Here is a 22106-nt window from a genome sequence, read left to right as displayed (position 1 = left end):
ATGAAGAAGCTGTCCTCTTTATCCTAATAAATTCTCATATTCTTATTTCTTGGGAATTAATACCTATCTTAATTTTATAAGATTCAGCTCTGTGTTCTAAGAGGTATAGTCTGACACTTTCCAATAAACTTATTTATCAAAAACCTTTGTTCAGGGAAATAATTCTTTTGCTTTGCTTGCAAAGTAATCTTACACACAAACTAGAAAATCTTTTCATAAGTGTCAGTATTTGAATAAGGTGTGGAGAAAAATAAAAATCTCTGGTTTGCCATGTATCCATTTTCTTACCCAGTGAAGGCATATAATTCAAAACAGCTTTCATAAATTTCTTTTATTTATTCATAAATTCTTCTATTTATAGCTTGATCCAGTGGCATATAGATTAGAACCTATGATTGTTCCAGATTTGGACCTAAAAGCTGTTCTCATTCCACATCACAAAGGCAGAAAAAGACTTCATTTAGGTAAAAAGCAAATACTATAAAAACTTTTTTTCCTGTCATTTGTAATCTGTAATGAATTATGAAAATTTTGACACTAAATCGTCTCTGAGAGAATTAATATTATTTAAGTGCCTACTATGTTCAGAACTTTTAAACTAAGAATTTGGAAGAGCTTTAACAAAGTTACAAATGAATTCTTTCTCTTTGATGGCATTCTAATTGTCGAGGTAATTAGGAGTAGGGAGAAGTTGGTAATAAGGCGATAAGATGCATAATTAGATTTTGATAGAGTTTGGTTATAAGTTTTGGAATTAGGAAGAAGAAGAGTTTTTAAAGTAATGACCAGACCTTCAAGAAAGAAACTTGATGTTGTCTAAGTGAGCTGTTATTTTCTTGCTAACTAGACACACTTTTCTGGTAGAAAAAATTCATTAAACATAATGGATTGGTGATTCCAAGTAGAATTAGGTTTCTCTCCTTCCTGTTAATGGTGTATATTAACCCTACATTTAAAAGTTTGGGTGGAAGGGATGGGAGGGGTAGAAGAGAAGGAAAAGTGATCGTGCACTCTTATGTGAAAGTGTTTTTTTTTTTTTGTTTTGCTAACATGCGTTTTAAAAATATTGAACTCTTTTTTAGTTAAAATAAGACATGTGTTTGATAACTTAGAGACCTTGAATTCACACATGATTATTAGACAACAGTAGAAAAAGTGAAGAGCAGGGGTTTCTTCATTTCTAATTTGGAGTTTAAGTTGTGGTTTTATCAGAATGTTTAATTCTCCACTTGAACCTGGGAGGTGAAGGTAGCAGTGAGCTGAGATCGTGCTACTGCACTCCAGTCTCCATGAGACTCCGTCTCAAAAAAAAAAAAAAAAAAGAATCTTAAATTCCCAAAACCACTTCCTGTTTACGGATTAGAAAAACAGTGATTTTTAAATCTCGTAGGCCTCTTTTTATTTTTATTTGTTATTTAAAATAGAGACAGGGTCTCACTATGTTGCCCAGGCTGGTCTTGAACTTCAGACCTCAAATGATTTTTCCATCTTGGCTTCCCAAAGTTTCGGGATTACTAGTGTGAGCTACTGTGTCTGACCCTGGTGTTTAAACTTACAGTAAAAAAAAAAAAGGGGGGGGGAAGCATAACAATGTGCTTACTTTTTTTTTGAGTTGGAGTCTTGCTCTGTTGCCCAGGATGGACTGCAGTGACGCGATCTCGGCTCACTGCAAGCTCCGCCCCCCGGGTTCCCGCCATTCTCCTGCCTCAGCCTCCCAAGTAGCTGGGACTACAGGCGCCCCCCACTATGCCCTAATTTTTTGTATTTTTAGTAGAGACGGGGTTTCACTGTGTTAACCAGGATGGTGTCGATCTCCTGACCTCGTGATCCGCCCGCCTCGGCCTCCCAAAGTGCTGGGATTACAGGCGTGAGGCACCACGCCTGGCCGAATGTGCTTGTATTTTTATGGTATTTGAACTTCTTTTATTTGGAAAGAGGAAATTTATAGATTTTGGCTGGATCAAGTTTAGTCATTAAAAACAAAAAAAACAAAAAACAGAATAAGACTCTCCATGACATTTTAACATCTTGGTTCTTGGCTGAGGCACTCCATATATTTGACATTTAAAAGAGGAAGAAGCAGTCTTATCCTGTCTGAGAAGAGTGTTAACTTGTAATTTTTGTGAGGCAGAAGTTTACCCAGTGACTGATTAACTTGTTGTGTCATCTTAATCTCTTTAGAATTGAAAGAAAGTCTCTCTCGTATGGGATCTGATTTGAAGCAGGGTTTTATTAGCTCTCTCAAAAGTGCTTGGCAGACGTTAAATGAGTTTGCCCGTGCTCATACCTCTTCAACCCAGTTGCAAGAAGAGTTGGAGAAGGTGGCCAATCAGATCAAAGAAGAAGAAGAAAAGCAAGTAGTTGAAGGTAAATTTGACATTTGAGGCATTTTCTAATACAAATGTTTTATATGAACATAATACTTAAAAGTTATATGATGATGCGTTTCCTTTCTAGACTTTTTGGTTAAATTATAGAAGCTCTTTAAAGGAAAATCTGTTAAGATAAACTGTACTGTCAATTGCATTACTTCAAAACCCATGCCATCTTTTTTTAGTGGGTTTTTATCTGATAGTTACTGAACTTTTCCCTCTGCAATTTAAAAATTGTATTGAGATTCCTAAGGCCAGAGTGGAATATCTGAGTTGAGAACTTATTTAGTGTTTGCATTTTAAAGACTCACTCTGAGTTGTTTTTTCCTGATAGTGTTGTTTAACTATGTTACAGACTTGACATACAATGTGAAAGTCATTGTGCCATGATGTTTTTTGACTTTTTCAGATTCTAATCCTATTTCCTTTCTTTCTGCAATGCTTTCTCACCCCTTAATCTTCACAACTTCTCTCAGCTTGTTGGCTCTTTCTCCTCTCTCTCGGGTAACCGGCCCCTCTTCCCCTGACTCTTTGGAGAACCAGGAGTGAGCCTGGTAGCTCCTCAGGTTGCTACCTGTGTCAAGCAGTATTCTCATTGAGCTCAGAAAGTCAGCTAAAGTCAAAGGATAATGATTAAGTGATTGACTTTGATATTGAAATGGTTTAAATTCTAGCAGAAAAGGTTGTTGAAAGTCCAGATTTTTCCAAGGATGAGGACTACTTAGGAAAGGTTGGAATGCTAAATGGAGGCCGCCGAATTGACTACGTTCTCCAAGAAAAACCAATAGAGAGTTTTAATGAATATCTTTTCGCTCTTCAGAGTCACTTATGCTATTGGTAAGTGTTCTTAAATTTGGTAACATTTGTGTGGGCTTTTGGTGCTACCACGTGTAGCAATTTTAGTTTTAGTGAGATTCTTTTACTGATACTATGTGCTATGAATATTCATTTGAACTCCTATATATTCAGAATCGTTATTTTTCCTCTTTAGTTACCCACAAGATGGCAGTATGTCATCTGCTTTTGACCAAAGACCCTTGGTTCTTGCACAGCTTTTGTGGGAATGCCTTTCACAGTGGGAGTGGTAGGGACTTTGAAATCGGTCATTCTTTCCTGTATCCCTGTCACCAAGGAGAATTGCAGCACAACTGTTTAGGAGCTAATCAGTATCCATCTGGTTTTTAAGGACAGCTCTGAGATTACACTGCTTTATTTATTACATTGAGATTACATTGCTATCATTTGCCCTTCTTAGATAGAGTTGAATAGAATAGAACCTGCATTTTCCACCATTGTGCGTAGAAGTTAATTTCTACTAATTGTCTCTTAAGTAAATATGCTTTTCCTTTTCATAGGGAATCTGAAGATACTGCTCTGTTATTACTTAAAGAAATTTATCGAACAATGAACATTAGTCCAGAACAGCCCCAGCATTGATCAAACTTCAGTTTTACTGTGTGAGTTTATTCCTTATTGAATGTATAAATTCTGAATGTTTGCATTCTCAAATCTGTTGTGTGGAGTTGATGTTGACTGATTTTGCTTTTTTCTGTTTCCTCTGAGTTTTTGTTGTCGTTTTTAAAAATTTACAATAGAGACATTAAGGAAGATAATTGGTTTATAATTTACACTTCTGATTTATTACAGTCTTCTTTCTAAATTTACATAGAATTTGAGTTCATTTATTTTTAGTTTCTTTTTAAAATAGATTCCGAAGAATATCAGTTAGGAATTCCTTTGGCTGCAGGTTCACAGAACCCAGTTTACAATACATTAAACAAATAGAGGTTTATTTTTATTCTGTAACAAGAAGGGTTCCTCTGTTGAATGACTTCACCAGACACCCAGAGTGCTCACATCTTCCCACCTGAATGTTGGCTCTTGCTGCCTCCTAGTTACAAGATGCCCCCATAGTTGCAGATACCATGCCTATATTCACAACATAAATAAGAGGGAAGAGGGGAGAGGGTAGTACTCCTCACATCTGTCGCTCTCTTAATTAGGGAAGCAGAAGCTTGTCCAAAAATTTACTCATACCTATTGACTAGACCTGTGTCTAATGTCCAATATCTCCAGTCTGTATGAAAGATTGTAGAAGTGATATTTTGAGCATTCCCAATCTTTATAGGGGGAAAGAATAGAGAAGGAGGTTAAGTCTGTGATGGGTCGGCCGACCTGCAACTCAGTGACACTCTGTATTCTTAACTGTCCTCCTGAGACACCAGATACCTGTTTTTCCTTACTAGATTATGCATCACTTTTAAAAATAACTAATGTGTTTTTTACAAAGTTAGAAATTTTAAAGCCTTTGAAAGAACCAGATACAAAATGCTGAGCTCTAAGTTACTGAAATCAAAGGAAGTTCCTGCCATTTTTGGTTTTCTAATTGTAAGTGGTAGATGAACATTCCTTCAGCCTCATCTTCTGCCTCCTCGTCTTAGAGAGGTAACTACTTTTAGTAGGGTTTCCTTAGAGAAATTTTTTTGGTTCCATTTCCAAAATTAAACTTGTAACAAAGTAAAAGAGAACTAAAGTGTAGGCCAGGCATGGTGTCTCACGCCTCTAATCCCAGCACTTTGGGAGGCCAAGGCCCGCAGATCACCTGAGGTCAGGAGTTTGAGACCAGTCTGGCCAACATAGTGAAACCCCGTCTCTACTAAAAATACAAAAATTAGCCGGGTGTGGTGGCGGGTGTCTGTAGTTGGGAAATTCAAGGCCAGAAGTGAAAGATTGCTCTCCCATAACTCACCCCCAACCTCCCTGCCTGAGGCAACCAGTGTTCCAAGTTTTGTGTATCCTTCCAGATATCTGTTAACATATCACACACACTTTTAAGTTTTTCTTTTTTAAAAGACAAAAGAGGCTGGGCGCGGTGGCTCACGCCTGTGATCCCAGCACTTTGGGAGGCTGAGGCAGGTGGATTACTTGAGGTTAGGAGTTCAAGACTAGCCTGGCTAACATGGTGAAACCCTGTCTCTACTAAAAATACAAAAAATTAGCCGGGCATGGTAGTGGGCGCCTGTAATCCCAGCAACTCAGGAGGCTGAGGCAGGAGAATCGCTTGAACCCAGGAGGTGGAGGTTGCAGTGAGCTGAGATTGCGCCACTGTACTCCGGCCTGGATGACAGAGTCCATCTCAAAAAAAAGACAAATGATAGCAAAATTGACACACCATTATTACCTTTGTATCTTTGAGATTGTCCCATATCTATCCATCCATCCATTCATCCATCTGTCTGCCCATCCATCCATTCATCCTTCTGTCCAGTATCTGTTGAGCACCTTACTTAAGTGCCAGGTGCTATTTTAGGTATTGGGCTTCACAGCAGTGGACCAAAACCTCTGCCCTCAAGGACCTTTTTTCCTCTAATGGAAGGCAGACAGCACGTGGACAATTGAAATGTACCACATGGTAAAGATTGAGCAGCTGGACAAGGAGGAGAGGAATTCATTTGGGGTGGGAGCAAGTTGTTATTATATATGAGATGGCAAGGGACCCCCTTCACGGGCAAAGTGTCATTTGAGCAAGTGAGCCAGGTGGATATCTGGAGGAAGAAGACCATTTCAGGTGGAGAGAAAAATCTGGATCAGACCATGAGAGTGACCTTGTTCTTTTTATGTATTCTATTGACTGTTGCACCATATTTGCTTAACCAGTCCCTACTCATGGGCATTTCAGTTATTCTAATCTTTCATTAGTAGGAACAGTACTACAGTGATACATGATATTTTAATAGTTGCATTTCATTCCATTTTATAGTTCTTGTATTAAAATACTTAATTTTGGCCGGGCGCGGTGGCTCAAGCCTGTAATCCCAGTTATTGAGGTTGAATGGCGATTTGTTGTCAGAGAATGAGATTATCCTCTGAAGCATCGACGGCCAAAACCCCTCGCTCTCTACTAAAAAACACAAATTAGCCGGAGCAGGGTGGCGGGCGCTTGGGAGTCCGGCTGGAGGCTGAGGTGGAGACGAGCGGAATCGGGAGGTGAGTTAGTGAGTTGAGATCCGCCACTGCACTTCCACCTGTTTACAGAGCGAGACTGCTCTCACAAAAAAAAAACAAAAATGGAAACAAAACAAAAAACTTAATTTTATTTATTTATTTATTTATTTATTTATTTTTTTTTTTTTTGAGACGGAGTCTCGCTTCTGTCACTTCAGGCTGGAGGTGCGGCCGGATCTCAGCTCACTGCAAGCTCCGCCCGGGTTCCCCATTCTCCTGCCTCAGCCTCCCGGTAGCTGGGACTACAGGCTCAGCCATCTGCCCGGCTAGTTTTTGCATTTTTTGTAGAGACCAGGTTTCACCGGGTTAGCCAGGATGGTCTCATCTCCTGACTCAGTGATCCGCCTCGCCTCGCCTCCCAAAGTGCTGGGATTACAGGCTTGGAGCCATCATACCGCCTAATTTACCCCATTGTTGAGTGTTAGGTGATTTTCCAAATTTTCTCCATTATAAATAACTCTGATATGTAGTTTTACATACTTTTTGCCCATCTCTGCTTTGGATACATTCTTAAACGTAGTGTTCTTATTTCTGAGAATATTGCATATTTTTAAAAGATTTTTGGCCGGGTGTGGTGGCTCATGCCTGTAATCCCAGCTTGAGAGGCCGAGGCAGGCAGATCACTTGAGGTCAGGAGTTTGAGACCAGCCTGGCTGACATAGTGAAACCCCATCTCTACTAAAAATACAAAAAAATTAGCCAGGTGTGATCTCACCTACTTGGGAGGCTGAGGCAAGAGGATCACTTAAAACCCAGGAGGTGGAGGTTGCAGTGAGCTGAGATTGCGCCACTGCACTCCAGCCTGGGCAATAGTGCAAGATTCTGCCTCAAAAAAAAGAAAAGCTTTTTGATCCCTACATTTTGCTAAATTGCATTCCAGAAAAGTTGCTCAGTTTTCATATTTACCATCAGTATGTAAAGGCCAGTATTCTTGCACTCTTGGAAACAGTGGGTATTACTAATTTTTTTTTTTTAATATATATTTTTTGAGATGAAGTCTCACTGTCACCCAGGCTGGAGTGCAGTGGCACATCTCAGCTGACTGCAAGCTCCGTCTCCTGGGTTCGTGCCATTCTTCTGCCTCAGCCTCCCGTGTAGCTGGGACTACAAGTGCCTGCCACCATGCCCGGCTAATTTTTTGTATTTTTTTAGTAGGGACAGGGTGTCACCATGTTAACCAGGATGGTCTTGATCTCCTGACCTCGTGATCAGCCCACCTTGGCCTCCCAAAGTGCTGGGATTACAGGCGTGAGCGCCCGGCCGGTATTACTGATTTAAAAATTTGTTTTGCCAATTTGGTAGCCAGAAATTGTTATAATACCATTTTTACTTACTTTTCTATTACTAGTGAAGTTGAGCTCTTTGGGTGTATCTTAACTGGCTGATTATGTTTCTTTTGTCAGTTGCCTGTTCTTGACCTTTATGCATTTTCTTGGAGGTATGGGGTAGGGTCCTTTTCTTTCTTTTGGATTTATAAATATGATATTTAAGGATATCAGCCTTTGTCATTTTCTTTTAGTTCTTTTTTTTTTCTTTCCCATTTGGCTTTGTAATTTAGAAGAGTAAGGTGTAGAAAACAATTTAACTTTTTTCTTACATAATCATTTCTGTCTGTGCCATATATTGAATAATGTACCCTTTTGTCATTGGTTTGATGTTTTTATCATATGCCAAATCTTTTGCTGCTGTTTGACATTTTAATTAATATTTGTTTCCTAGGCTTTCTCATCTCTTCTAGCGATTTATTTGTCTATGGTACTTCATTGATTTCAAGTCATATATTTTCCACATTTTAACATCTTTAAATTTGTAATGCATCTTAAAATCAGCTGCTGGGGCTGGTGCAGTGTCTCCTACACTGTGGGAGGATTACTTGAGCCCAGGAGTTTGAGACCAGCCTGGGTAACATAGTGAAACCTCATCTCTTTAAAAAAAAAAAAAAAAAAAGAGAAAATTTAAGTCAGCTGTTGTCTTAACGGAAGCTGAGTTCTTTATGAGAAGCCATACATTTTCTTTTTTTTTTTTTTTTTTTTTTGAGACGGAGTCTCGCTCTGTCACCCAGGCTGGAGTGCAGTGGCGCGATCTCGGCTCACTGCAAGCTCCACCTCCCGGGTTCACGCCATTCTCCCGCCTCAGCCTCCAAGTAGCTGGGACTACAGGCGCCCGCCACCACGCCCGGCTAGTTTTTTGTATTTTTAGTAGAGACGGGGTTTCACCATGTTAGCCAGGATGGTCTCGATCTCCTGACCTCGTGATCCACCCGCCTCGGCCTCCCAAAGTGCTGGGATTACAGGCTTGAGCCACCGCGCCCGGCCGAGAAGCCATACATTTTCTTCTGCTGGTTACTGGGGGAAGGGCTTTACCAACCTGCCTCTGCTTAAGCTAATTTCTCTGCTTGAGATTTTTTAGGACTATGCTGATAGTGTGAATTCAGCACCCAAAATTTGCAGGGATTATCAGTTCAGATATCGGAGTTTTTATTCCCATTTTCCATTGTCAAGGAAGAGTAGTGCAGGCCTCTTTGCCATCCCTTATGCATATAGTTGCTTGTTTTTATCCCGCACTGAGACTGTAGATGTTTGGTACCCCCACTTTTTGTGAGGGCTTTTCCTTTGAGACTTCCTTTCTGGGCATCTTTTTATGGTACATAACAGTGAAGTGTCACAATCGATGGTGTCTTAGATTTGGTGAAATACGGTGTTTTAATAATTGTAATTTTATGCATAATATCTGGCAGTAGAAGTTCTCAGTATACCATAGTTTTCGCAATTATCCCGAGTGAAGTTGGAAATAATTTAAGTTCCCCTGACGCTCTCTCCCCCAACAAAACAAAGCAAAACAAACAAAACCAAAAGAATAGTAATTCTAGGATTTTGCCATCACCTTTTATGAAAAACTCAGCAAGAACCTTCTATTTCACATATGATTCGTTCACTGTAATTGTTTTATTTATTTTTTCCTATACTTGGCTGTAAAATTTAGTCAAGAATTTAAGTTTCTAATACTGTACTAATATCGTAAGATAATCCATTTAAAATGTTAACAGTCATTCTATACATGGTTCATTCAAGCTTAGAGCAGTTTTGCTGAATGGTTGTTTTATGTTTATGTCCTTTTAAGGATTGTTCTTTGAAAAGCCTCAAATTGGCCAGGCGTGGTGGCTTATACCTGTAATCTTAGCACTTTGGAGACTGAGGCAGGCAGATTGCTTGAGTTCAGGAGTTTGAGACCAGCTGAGCAACATAGCAACACCTCGTCTCTACTAAAAGTAAAAAAAAAAAAAAAAATCACTGGGGGCATGATGGTGTGCACCTGTAGTCCCAGCAGCTTGGGAGGCTGAGGTGAGAGGATTGCTGGAGTTTGGGAGATTGAGGCTACAGTGAGCTGTGATCGTGCCACTGCACTCCAGCCTGGATTGTAGAGTGAGACCCTGTCTCAAAAATAAATAATTAAATAAAAATTAAAAAGCCTCAAGTTAACATGGCAGATAACTAATTTTATTTTTCATTAATATTTTATTTTAGCCGGGCGCCGTGGCTCACGCCTGTAATCCCAGCACTTTTGGAAGCCGAGGCCGGCGGGTCATGAGGTCAGGAGTTTGAGACCAGCTTGGCCAACATGGTGAAACCTTGTCTCTATTAAAAATACAAAAATTAGCCAGGCATGGTAGCATGCGCCTGTAGTCCCAGCTACTCGGGAGGCTGAGGCAGGAGAATATTTTGAACTTGGGAGGTGGAGGGTGCAGTGATCCAAGATCGCGCCATTGCACTTCAGCCGGGGCGACAGGGCGAGACTCTGTCTCAAAGAAGAAAAAATAAAATACCTTATTTTAATTTTTCGAGAAGGGGTCTCACTCTGTCACCCATCTTGGAGTGCAGTGGTGTGATCTTGGCTCACTGCAACCTCTGCCTCCTGGGCTCAAGTGATCCTCCTAACTCAGCGTCTCGAGAGGCTGGGACCTATAGGTGTGTGCCACAACGCCCGGCTAATTTTTTTATTTTTTGGTAGAGACGGGGTTTCCCCAGGTTGCCCAGGCTGGTCTCAAACTTCTGAGCCGAGATGATCCCCTTGCCTTGGGAGATGATCCACTCGCCTTGGCCTGCCGCAGTGCTGGGATTACAGGAATGAGCCACAACACCTGGCCATAACTAACTTTAAATTGTGTCTTTTACTCTCTGTACTGGCTTTGCTATGAAGATTATCATGCTGGTTAATCTTACTGAGTGTTTCCTGGGCACTCTTGTCCCTTTGGAAGGCCTGTCTGAGGACTTGCTCGCAGGCTGTGCTCTTTGGAGGCGGTTTGCAGTGTTTGTCAGTAAAGCTGAGCACTGGTGGATTGTCCGTTCTTTTTTTTTTTTTTTTTTTTTTTTGAGATGCAGTCTTGGTCTGTCCCCAAGGCTGGAGTGCAGTAGCGCGATCTTGGCTCACTGCAAGCTCCGCCTCCTGGGTTCATGCCATTCTCCTGCCTCAGCCTCCTGAGTAACTGGGACTACAGGCGCCCACCACCATGCCCGGGTAATTTTTTGTATTTTCAGTAGAGATGGGGTTTCATCGTGTTAGCCAGGATGGTCTCAATCTCCTGACCTCGTGATCTGCCTGCCTCAGCCTCCCAAAGTGGTGGGATTACAGGCCTGAACCACTGCACCTGGTCAGTTGTCCATTCTTTTGCTTAAGAAAAGACAATGATGCATTATATTTGACTGTAAATTTGTAAAGTTCACTTATGTTTTTGTTTTTGTTTTCTTTCCTCTTTTTAAGATTTTCTTGTCTGTACAGAAAATCCCAGTACAACTTCTAATGCTGAGAAAATCCTCAGAGGACGTTCCCACTTTGCTCCTGTGATGGATGACAGAAGAGCGATTCATCAACAATTGCTCAGCCACAATCCTCGGATATAGGGATTCAAAAGACAGTACACAGAACTAAGACAGTGAAAAAAATCAGTACCACATTTGGACAGTATCGGTGAGAAAACGTAATTATAAAAATGATGCCATGACAAATTCCACAGATCAGTTTAGTTGTATAGTTGTTAAAGTTATATGTGATATCAATGAAGAAATATTTGTAGCATGTAAACGGTTATTTCTGTTTCTTAAGAAGTATTATTAGTGGGCTATTAAACTTGAATTTTTCTTTTTATTAATGCAGTATGTTTTTTTTTTATTCAAGTATGAACTTGTTGAGAAACTATAGTAATATGATTTTTAAGAGATTTATGTTCTACTTTAAATGTGAATTGTACTTCTGAGCTGCCTTAATGCAAGATCATTTATATTTGTTAAGAGGAAATAATCAAGATCACTCATATCCCAACTGAATCTGAGGTTTTATAAATCTCTCAAACTATTGCTGAGAGCCTGATTGTGGAAGGAAGTGAGATGCACCTTATTTTCCAGAAGTCCTGTGAAGCGCTCTCCTAGCATATCCATTTCCAGGAGGAGAAGTGAGCAGATGAGAGGTTTTCCATTTTGTCATCCAAGGTAGCTCTGCAATTGCCTTGTTGCTGAAGTTCCAATAATGTGAAAACCAAAGTAGAGGTTTTTTTTTCTTCTTCTTTTTGCTTTGTATTAATTTCACTTATACCAAAGTGTTTGAAAGTATGAAATGTATTGCTTCTGGGCTATATAAGGCTACTTCACGACAAGACTGCTTTGTAATATTTCATTTTGTTTTACTATAAATTCAAATTATCTAAATATTTTCCTAATACTACATGGGAATGCTGATTTTCTTCTTTTGTTACGTAGCGGAAATATTTTGCATTGTTTACATAGTTCTCATGGAACATGGAAATTTTTGAAAGTGATATATGATACACATTTTTTGTGTATATATTCTAATTAGTGTGAATAAAGCAGTAACATTAATGCATTTTTTTAAGCAGCAAACTTCTGTATTTCTCTTGTCTTCCTTAAAAGTATCCCCATGAACTCAGTGTTTATTCCCTTTGTATTGTGAGTATCTGCTTATATGGTCAATACATAGTGTTAGCATTGGCTCTTAATGGTAGAACTAGAACAGCAAAATTTTAAGAACTGTAACTGACTCCAGACAACATAGATTTCAGCCACCTCATTCTACAGCTGAGGCCAGGACACTAAATGCCTTTCCCAGACTGGGTAGTGGCAGATCTGGGATAGAATATGGTTTTCCTGATTCCCTTTCAGCCTTCATTTCTCTCTCTCAGGACTACTACTTTTTAATTAATTTTCACTTAACTTCCCAATACTGATGAAATAAAGAAAAGAGAGGATTATTTATATATATTTCAATAAAATCCAGTTTGATTTTTCAATTTACATCTGGTTTTGTTTGTGTCATTCAGCCTGTCTTGTTGGGCAGAGAAGGACCAGCGTTCGTAGAAGAAGCATATGGCAACTAAGTGGCAGCAGTCTTGCCCTTTCCTTTTAATACTTGAGGAAACAGAAAATAGAATTTTTGGGTGATTCTGCCTGTGGATATATACATACATACATACAGATATACGTATGTATGTATGTATTACTATTCAATCTCTTTTTTTTTTTTTTTTTTTTTTTTTTGAGACGGAGTCTCGCTCTGTCGCCCAGGCTGGAGTGCAGTGGCGCAATCTCGGCTCACTGCAAGCTCCGCCTCCCGGGTTCACGCCATTCTCCTGCCTCAGCCTCCCGAGTAGCTGGGACTACAGGCGCCCACAACCGCGCCCGGCTAATTTTTTGTATTTTTAGTAGAGACGGGGTTTCACCGTGGTCTCGATCTCCTGACCTTGTGATCCGCCCGCCTCGGCCTCCCAAAGTGCTGGGATTACAGGCGTGAGCCACCGCGCCCGGCCACACTATTCAATCTCTTAAAAATTAAAACAAAGAAACAGTAGGTCCCCTGAGGGCAGAGTCAATGAACATATTATTCACTGTTGTAACCACCTTGCAGGATTTCAGTCTATAGGTGAGAGTCCAGCTGCTAAGTGAAGCTTGACCTCTGCCTCTTCCTCAGGAGCAGCTCATCCCCTGACAACCTCCCCTCCCAGCCCCTAATCTGGTTTAATGCCCTCCTCTTCCGGAGATAAAGAAAGTCATGTCTCTAGTTATTCCAGAAATGTTTCATGTGTAGAGTTTGGCACAAAAATTTAAAGGCACCAGCATCTGAAATCAAAGGTGAAAGAGTCATCACAGTACTGATGAAGACACCCAGGCCTCGTCTGCTGTGTTAACGTGCTGTATGACAAGAAGAACCTGCTTTCCAAGTCTGCTGGACATGTGTGCTTCTTGAATCCAACCAGACAAGCATGTTTTCTCGAAACCACAGTATAAGACAAGGCAACTGCACAGATTCGAGTGATTTTTGAGGTAAGTATGTTATTGGAAAGGGGTGACCTATATAGAACCTTGAACATGAAAAGGAGGAGATGCCGCTATCTTGGCAGGGATGATCATGTATTTGAAATAGTAACTCACAGCATTTGGTCTCATGATAAGAGTACTGAAGATTATCCCAGAAAACCTAGGATGATGCTGGTATTTATAGTACCATTGTTTCAGGTTTTTATGACTTGAGGCATCTAACTATCTTAATGCTGTACTTCAGTGTTTACCAAGCAGCTTTCTGGTGGAAACTTGAACTGCAGACACTGAGTGTTTTGGTTTTCCTCTAAGTTATAGTTCTCATTGTAACTTAATAAGTTGGCATTCCGGCTTAGTTTGAGTCGGTTTCCCAGGGCTGGGTCCTCAGAGGAGAGTGGTTAGAATTCAGTTCGTCTTTGAGCTGGGTGCTGACATTGTGTTCCTGCTGTTGACTGTCTCCCTGCGGTGCACAGGACGGACTGTCAGCTAACCTGTCTTCATGACATTTCTGTAATACTTCTCAGGGGATTATCAGTCTTATCCTGGTATTTCACCTCCTAATTGAGCTTACCAAAACTTAATCGCATACTAAAGAGCTCTAGTGTCCACCTACTTTTATTTGTGTCCAAGCTCTATTTAGCAATGAATCCTTGGGCAAGATCTTTCCCCCAACCTCTCAGCAAAGTGTTTTTGTCTTGTTTTTGCTCAGTTTCCTTTGTCATTAAATTCTTCAACCTCATAGAAGAGTTGTGAGGATTAAACAGAAATATGAATAAAATACCTATCGTGGTGCTCAGCACACAGTGGGCACTCAGAATGTTAACTGATTATTACTACTGTTGTTCTTTTACCATGAGCACTTGAGTCCGGGGATGACCCAGGCCTTCATTCCAGGCCACCACCACTTCAGTCCTCCCAGGGTCGAGCTTTGGCCAGGTTTCTTGTGGTTGAGCCCTGCCAGGGAGAGCACCTTAGAGTCTGCTCACAGAGGCCTCTCAGATATCTGCAGAGGTGTCAAGTGCGTAAGTCTGCAGGAGGCACAGTCATTGGAAAGGGGTGAGGAGCTGTGGAACAGGTGGGCTAGGTGGCATGTGGGGAGGTAATGCTTACTTCCATGCAAGTCAGTGGGGCTCTTATATAACACTTTTGGATAACTTGTTTGCACTCTGATTCTCTACTTTAAACTCATTTTGGGATAAGGATCCAGAAAACACTTCTTTTTTTCTTCCTAAATTCTGCCCTCTTTTCTCCCTGATACTGTTTCCAGCGGTAAAACAGCAACTCTTGGCCTGGTGCGGTGGCTCACGCCTATAATCCCAGCACTTTGGGAGGCCGAGGCAAGCAGATCACGAAATCAGGAGATCGAGACCATCCTGGCTAACTTGGTGAAACCCTGTCTTTACTAAAAATACAAAAAATTAGCTGGGCATGGTGGCACATGCCTGTAGTTGCAGCGACAGGAGGCTGAGGCAGGAGAATTGCTTGAACCCGGGAGGTGGAGGTTGCAGTGAGCTGAGATCTCGCCACTGTACTGCATGCAGCCTGAGTGACAGAGCAAGACTCCGTCTCAAAATAAGTAAATAAAAAATAAAACAGCAAGTCTTGCAGATTTCCCAAATGTATTGGTCCCACAGAACAAAGAAAATAATGTCATGTTGTTAACACCAGTGGGAGTTTGGGAAATAATTCCGGCTCGTTATTTAATACTTCTTTCAGCTTCAGATCAAGTGAAATGAGTTTCATATATGAAATTGTATGATGACACATAAAACAGGCCAGTTATTGAGGACACATCCATGAGATAGTGGGCAATGCTACATATTTATTAGTGGTTGTGCTGCCATTCAGGTTCACGGACTGGTGGGATTGGTGTAGTTGGGATAACCCACCATGTTTTTCTTTCATTTCTTGTATTAAAGAGTGGCTTTTAAAAGACCTTACTATGGAATTTTCACAAATACTCAAAAGTATGGAGAATGGTACAATGAATCCCCATGTGCCCTTTTCCCAGCTTCAGTGATGGTTTTTGTTTTTTTTTTTGTTTGTTTTTTTTTTTTTTTTTTTTTGGGAGGGGGGACGGAGTCTCGCTCTGTCACCCAGACTGAAGTGCAGAGGCGCAATCTCGGCTCACTGCAAGCTCCGCCTCCTGGGTTCACGCCATTCTCCTGCCACAGCCTCCCGAGTAGCTGGGACTACTGGCGCCCGCCAGCACACCCGGCTAATTTTTTGTATTTTTAGTAGAGACGGGGTTTCACCGTGTTAGCCAGGGTGGTCTCGATCTTCTGACCTCGTGATCCTCCCGCCTCGGCCTCCCAAAGTGCTGAGATTACAGGCGTGAGCCACTGCGCCCGGCCAGTGATGGTGTCAGTGATACGATTTGGCTCTGTGTCCCCACCCAAATCTCATCTTGAATTGTTATCCCCATGTGTCAGGGGAGGGACCTGGTGGGAGGTGATTGGATCATGGGAGCTGTTTCCCCATGCTGTTCTCGTGATAGGGAGTTCTCACAAGGTCTGATGGTTTTAAAAGTGGCAGTTTTCCCTGCTCTCCTGCCACCTTGTGAAGAAGGTGCCTGCTTCCCCTTTGCCTTTCATCATAATTGTAAGTTTCCTGAGGTTTGTCATGGTTGTAAGTTTGCTGAGGTCTCCCCAACCATGCAGAACTGTGAGTCAGTTGAACTTCTTTTGTTTATAAATTGCCCAGTCTCAGGTAGTACCTTGATAGCTGTGTGAAAACAGACAAATACAGTCAGGGACCTAAAAGACAGGTAAAGAGGCCGGGCGCGGTCGCTCAAGCCTGTAATCCCAGCACTTTGGGAGGCTGAGACGGGCGGATCACGAGGTCAGGAGATCGAGACCATCCTGGCTAACCCGGTGAAACCCCGTCTCTACTAAAAAATACAAAAAACTAGCCGGGCAAGGTGGCGGGCACCTGTAGTCCCAGCTACTCGGGAGGCTGAGGCAGGAGAATGGCGTGAACCCGGGGAGGCGGAGCTTGCAGTGAGCTGAGATCCGGCCACTGCACTCCAGCCTGGGCGACAGAGCGAGACTCCGTCTCAAAAAAAAAAAAGAAAAAAAGACAGATAAACAGATGTGGCCAGGTGAAGACGGAAAAAGGACAGTGCACCTGTGGAAAGACACGAGGTGGGAAAGAGCATCACAACTTGGGCAACTGAAGAAATTAAGTTGTTAAGCACAAAATGCAGAGAGAGCTATATGAATGCGTTGAGTGTGATTTTCATTAAGCAGTTTTTAAAGAAAGCATTTCTAATGGTGCTTTTATTTTTGCAGCCACTTAATAACATTCACTCTTGTTGAAAGAAGCACAGTTTGGAATATTGGAAAGTGCTTGCTACCAGCTAAGATGCATTATTTTCCTATGCCGCTCAACACCTGTGCCCAGCTGTTTCTTTGAGGCCAATATGCTCCTCTTTTCAGGGTATATTTACTAGACAGGAGTTGTAAAACTATTTTGAAGAGCACTTCTGACCCCTCCAGCAACTTCAAGTGAAGGAAGCTGTTGTAGTTCCCTGGCTGTTACCTCCTGGAAGAGAGCTGGGGAGGGAACTCATGCGTTTTGGGTGCTGACTGTGTCTTAGGCGCTGCACAAGCTCTAGCTCTTGCGTGTAATCTTTACAGAGGCGATTGAGGGCGTTGTCATCGTTGTTTTACAGAGGAGAGAAGCAAGGCTCATAGAAGCTCGTCATCTTGCCGAAACCCACACAGTTAATGGCAGGGCAGAATAAAGCAAGCGTGCTTGTGCCTCAAACATAAAAATAAAGGGAAACCTCTACTATAGAAAGATGTATTTTCAAATACTTGCAAATTGCCTGCCTCTTGTTGCAAACACTTAGGCAGTCAAAGCCCATTTTATTTATTTTTTTTTTAATGTGGGAGTAAAGACCTTGTGTTAATGAAGATTCCCAAATTGTTCTAAACAGGATAAAGTCCAGGCGTAGTGGCTCATGCCTGTAATCCCAACCCTTTGGGAGGCTGAGGTGGGAAGATCACTTAAGACCAGGAGTTCGAGACCAACATGGGCAACATAGCAAGACCTTGTCTCTACAAAAAATAAAAAACCAAATTCGCTGGATGTGGTGGCACATGCCTAGTCCTAGCTAAGGAGGTCGAGGCTGCAGTGAGCTGTGATTGCGCCACTGAACTCCAGCTGTTTAATTAACAACAGGATCCAGATGTTTGTATAACTACCCTTTGAACTGAAAAGGGAAGAATACATGCAAGATGATCTATTTGTCTTCAAAAAAGAGTATGGAAAGTGTTGACCTGGGCTGTGTGTCTACCGAGTTTCTTAGTGGTCACTGCCGGCCTTGTTTTCCTTGGGTTGGTCCCCCTCCATCCTCCATTCTCTGGTTTTCCTTTAGCCGGGGCTGATGCCCATGTAAGATCCACGACTGCAGTCCGTCCGGAAACCTCTGCCCTTCTGGCTCATCCTTAAAAGTCTTCCCGGCTCCCCTGAACCATAGGAGGGGAGGAGCTGACTTCCTGTGTTCAGAATTCCCTGGTCTTCCCTGCCTTCCTCCAGCCTTTCTCCCAGCCGGACTTGCCTTTGCTCCCTCTGCGTGAACTAAGCTAGGTTATTCATTCCACTCTTTTGTCTCAAAGGACATTAAAGGGGAGGCAAGCCTAGAGTTCCCAGAACAAGCTTATTAGAGTGCTTCCTCTCCCTTTCTTGGCATCTGCAGCCCACTTCTGCCATGCTGTCCTCAACCTTGCAGCCCCTTCCCCTGACAAAATGGGAAAGGTGGAATTGCAGAGGGCACTGCAGCACAGCTGGGCCACGTGAACATCCGTAAGCTGAGGAAAGGGTGTGAATGACGGCTTTGCCCTCTGCTCCCCGGTTCCCATGGCATGCCCTGGTACCCGAGAGAGGAGATTCCAGCAAGCAGCCAGTGACACAAGGAGGTGCCCTTGTTCAAAACGTGCAGACATCTTGTGAGGTGGTTTTGCTAGGGTGGGAAGTACACATTTGCTCAAGGGCTTTGGATTTAGTGCTATTTTTTAATCAAAATAAAAAACGATTGGAAAGCTTTTCCCTGTGGAAAAATTTAAACCTTCCCCTCAAATCATTATCTTGTGTCAGAACACTTACTTTAGTGTCTTTAATACCCATGATCATTTTTACTAGATAGATTTTTCTGGATAGCATCCAGAAATTCTTAGTTTGAAGCGTCCCTTTCCTTTCATTATCATTAGAACTTTGGCAGTGCCTTGAAGTCTACTTCTAGCTTGTTTTCTTCCATGTGAGTCTGTGAGAGAGACAGAGATTTTATTTCATTCATTCAGCGTCGGGGTGGCACCTCTCTTCAGAGCCTCAGATTTGGAATAGACAGTTGTAGCGGAGGGTTGAGATTTTTTCTTGTTTTTTTTTTTTTGGAGTGGGGTAGAGTCTCACTCTGTCACTGGAGTGCAGTGTTGCAATCTTGTCTCACTGCAGCCTCCGCCTCCTAGACTCAAGTGATTCTCGTGCCTCAGCCTCGTGAGTACCTGGGACTACAGGCTCGTGCCACCACACCCAGCTACTTTTTTGCATGTTTAGTAGAGATGGGGTGTCACCCTGTTGGCCAGGTTGGTCTTGAACTCCCGGTCTCAGGTGATCCACCTGCCTTGGCCTCCCAACGTGCTGGGATTAGAGGTGTGAGCCACTGCGTCCAGCCAAGATTTTTTCTTGATGCCGTGTCTCATTTAATGCAGATACCTTTCAACTAACTTGTGTAAAAATTCGTTTTCTGATACCACTTTTCATTTTTGAACACATTTTAGAATCCAGCCAAATACTTCTACATTTTTGGCCCTTTTCCAAATCAGTTTTGTCAGCATCCGAATCTAGTTTGACTGTGACCTTGGATGACTGTGTATGGACTATCTCCCTCTGCCATCACTTTTTATTGCCCGGGTCCTATGGAGTTTTACCCTCTATATAATCAGGATAATTTTGTTAATGACAATAATAGTCTGTTAACCTCAACTGTTGTCAAATATAGTGAGTTTTGAATTGATTTTGAGACTCAATAAGAAAAAAATTAAGTCTTCTCCAGAAGAAACATGTTAAAATTAAGCTTAGTTTCAGAATCCCTGGGCATCTCTGTAGTCGAACCTGTGCTGCTTATGTGTAAAGAATTAAATTGAGTCTGGTGACTGGGTTTTAGAGCCATATCTGTCACTGCTTTCTTTGGTGCTGAGAGAAGAACATCAACATTCTACTCCGTGGCGTATCTGAGAGTTCTGGAAAGCATTCTCGAATTGTAGGAGGGATCATGGGGAGTCAACTGGAACTGAATTCCCACTTGCCAAGATCCAAAAAGAAATGAACATTTGAAAAGTTTTTATTTTATAGATGTTTACATTTGCATAGTATGAATCCCAACCAGCTTGAAAGTGGTCACTTTTTATGTTGACAGTTAAGTCTCCCATATTTTTAGCTGTGGAAGAAACTGCTCTACAGATTTTCTAATGGTGAACTTTTAGCAACTGAAAAACATGAAAAGGACATAAACAGACAATTCACTAGGAAAAAAAACCCAGTTGAAGAAGATGCTCATCCTCATTACTTATCTCAAACATATAAATTAAAATTTAAAAAGAAATGTCTTCTTTTTAACTGCTCATATTGTTAGATAAAAAGAGATGGACCCACAAGCTCATACATTGCTCGTGGGAATATCAATGGGTGCTTCTTTTCTAGAAAATGACTTGGTATAATATGTATCAAGAGCCTTAAAATGATCTGTATCTTTTAGTCCAATAATTGAACTTTCAGAAATAGAGTCTTTTTTAAAAAAATGGACAGGGCCAGGCACGGTAGCTCACACCTGTAATCTCAGCACTTTGGGAGGCCAAGGCGGGCAGATCACTTGAGGTCAGGAGTTTGAGACCAGCTTGACCAACATGGTGAAACCCCGTCTCTACTGAAAATACAAAAATTAGCTGGGCGTGGTGGTGTGTGCCTGTAATCCTAGCTACTTGGGGGGCTGAGGCAAGAGAATTGCTTGAACCCGGAAGGTGGATGTTGCAGTGAGCTGAGATCGCACCACTGTGCTCCAGCCTGGGTGACAGAGCGAGACTCTAGCTCAAAAAAAAAAAAAAAAAAAAGACAAAAATTTATATATGCTGGATTATTCTGGATTATTCATCATGGGAAGTTTATAGAGTGGAAACTTGGAAACATGTTCAGGGTGGCTAAACAAAATAGGATGGTCAGTTTGGGAAGAAACTGGAGGACAGGAGGGAGGATGCCTTGAAATGTCACAAATTTCTAGTTTTGGTCACAGGTGTCTTATCAGACAATAAAAACCCGTGGACATGTCTGTGCAAATCTGTTTATTTCTGTAACTAGGAAAACAACTCAAATGAATGCTGTGATTGGCAGCTTGGCAGCACCATCTGTGTAAGTCGGCACTGCAGACAGAGGCAGAATGCTGCCTGAAATAACAGGGTGGTCACTTGTATGTAAACATCTCCATTCTGGGAGACCAGTGGATATGCAGACATGTATAGCTTGAACTGTGGCTGGAGTGCAGACTCAGGAATCCACCAACCAGTCCCAGGCAATCTGAGAAGGGAGAAGGTGTGATCACGGTGGTAGATAATGACAAAGCCAGAACTACAGTCCCAGTCTCCTGAGTCCAGGTCCATTCATGTCCACCTCGAGTCCAAAACTGATTAAGAGCTTCATACATCATGTTGGTGTTTGTGGCACAGGAATGGGACAGGCACATTTTACAGGTAAGGAAACATTTTAAAAGCTGAGTGACTTGTTCAAGATCACAAAATGATTAAGTGGTAGAATTGTGGTCAGAGTAGAGAAAGCAAAAATTTTAAAATGAGATGAAGATCCAAAGTTTTACTTACTTTGTTTTTCTCTCAAAATGATTTTTTTTCTCAAAATAATAAAATTATTTTGTTAATGTTCTCTCAAAGTTTGGAAAAAATTTCTGAGTGTGTTGATCAAGATTCTAGTGGATTTGGAAGAGAGAGGAATATGTGATTATCTAAAAAAGGTGATCTCGGCTGGGCACAGTGGCTTATGCTTATAATCCCAGCACTTTGGGAGGCTGAGGTGGGAGGATTGTGTGAGCCCAAAAGTTTGAGGCTAGCAATACAGGGAAGCAGTATAGGGAGACCTCATCTCTAAAGACGTTTTTTTTTGTTTTGTTTTCTTTTTTAGACAGAGTCTTGCCTGTCGTCCAGGCTGGAGAGCTGTGGTGCAATCTTGGCTCACTGCAAGCTCCACCTCTCGGTTTCACAGCATTCTCCTGCCTCAGCCTCCCGAGTAACTGGGAATACAGGCGCCTGCCACCATGCCCGGCTAATTTTTTGTATTTAGTAGAGATAGGGTTTCACCGTGTTAGCCAGGATGGTCTCAATCTCCTGACCTTGTGATCTGCCCT

General features: G+C 41.8%; 1 protein-coding gene across 3 annotated transcripts in view; it reads left to right on the top strand.

The window, feature by feature from the left end:
- SEC23IP (SEC23 interacting protein) overlaps positions 1-12679 on the top strand; it is a 50964-nt gene extending 38285 nt beyond the window's left edge. Inside the window, exons 15-19 of one of the 3 annotated variants that reach the window (XM_009215487.3) lie at positions 362-464; positions 2182-2367; positions 3050-3209; positions 3728-3829; positions 11136-12679. In XM_009215487.3, the coding sequence (XP_009213751.1) occupies positions 362-464; positions 2182-2367; positions 3050-3209; positions 3728-3809 (531 nt within the window). In that variant the 3' untranslated portion in view covers positions 3810-3829; positions 11136-12679. Of the gene's footprint in view, positions 1-361; positions 465-2181; positions 2368-3046; positions 3210-3727; positions 3830-11135 lie in introns of all 3 variants that reach the window. The other 2 variants (XM_003904335.4, XR_652010.3) reach the window with 2 other exon arrangements.
- Positions 12680-22106: the final 9427 nt, after the last annotated feature.

This window comes from Papio anubis, chromosome 11 (genome assembly GCF_008728515.1).
Source record: "Papio anubis isolate 15944 chromosome 11, Panubis1.0, whole genome shotgun sequence".
In the NCBI taxonomy this organism is placed as follows: Eukaryota; Metazoa; Chordata; class Mammalia; order Primates; family Cercopithecidae; genus Papio; species Papio anubis.
This window is presented reverse-complemented; position numbering and strand designations above follow the sequence as displayed.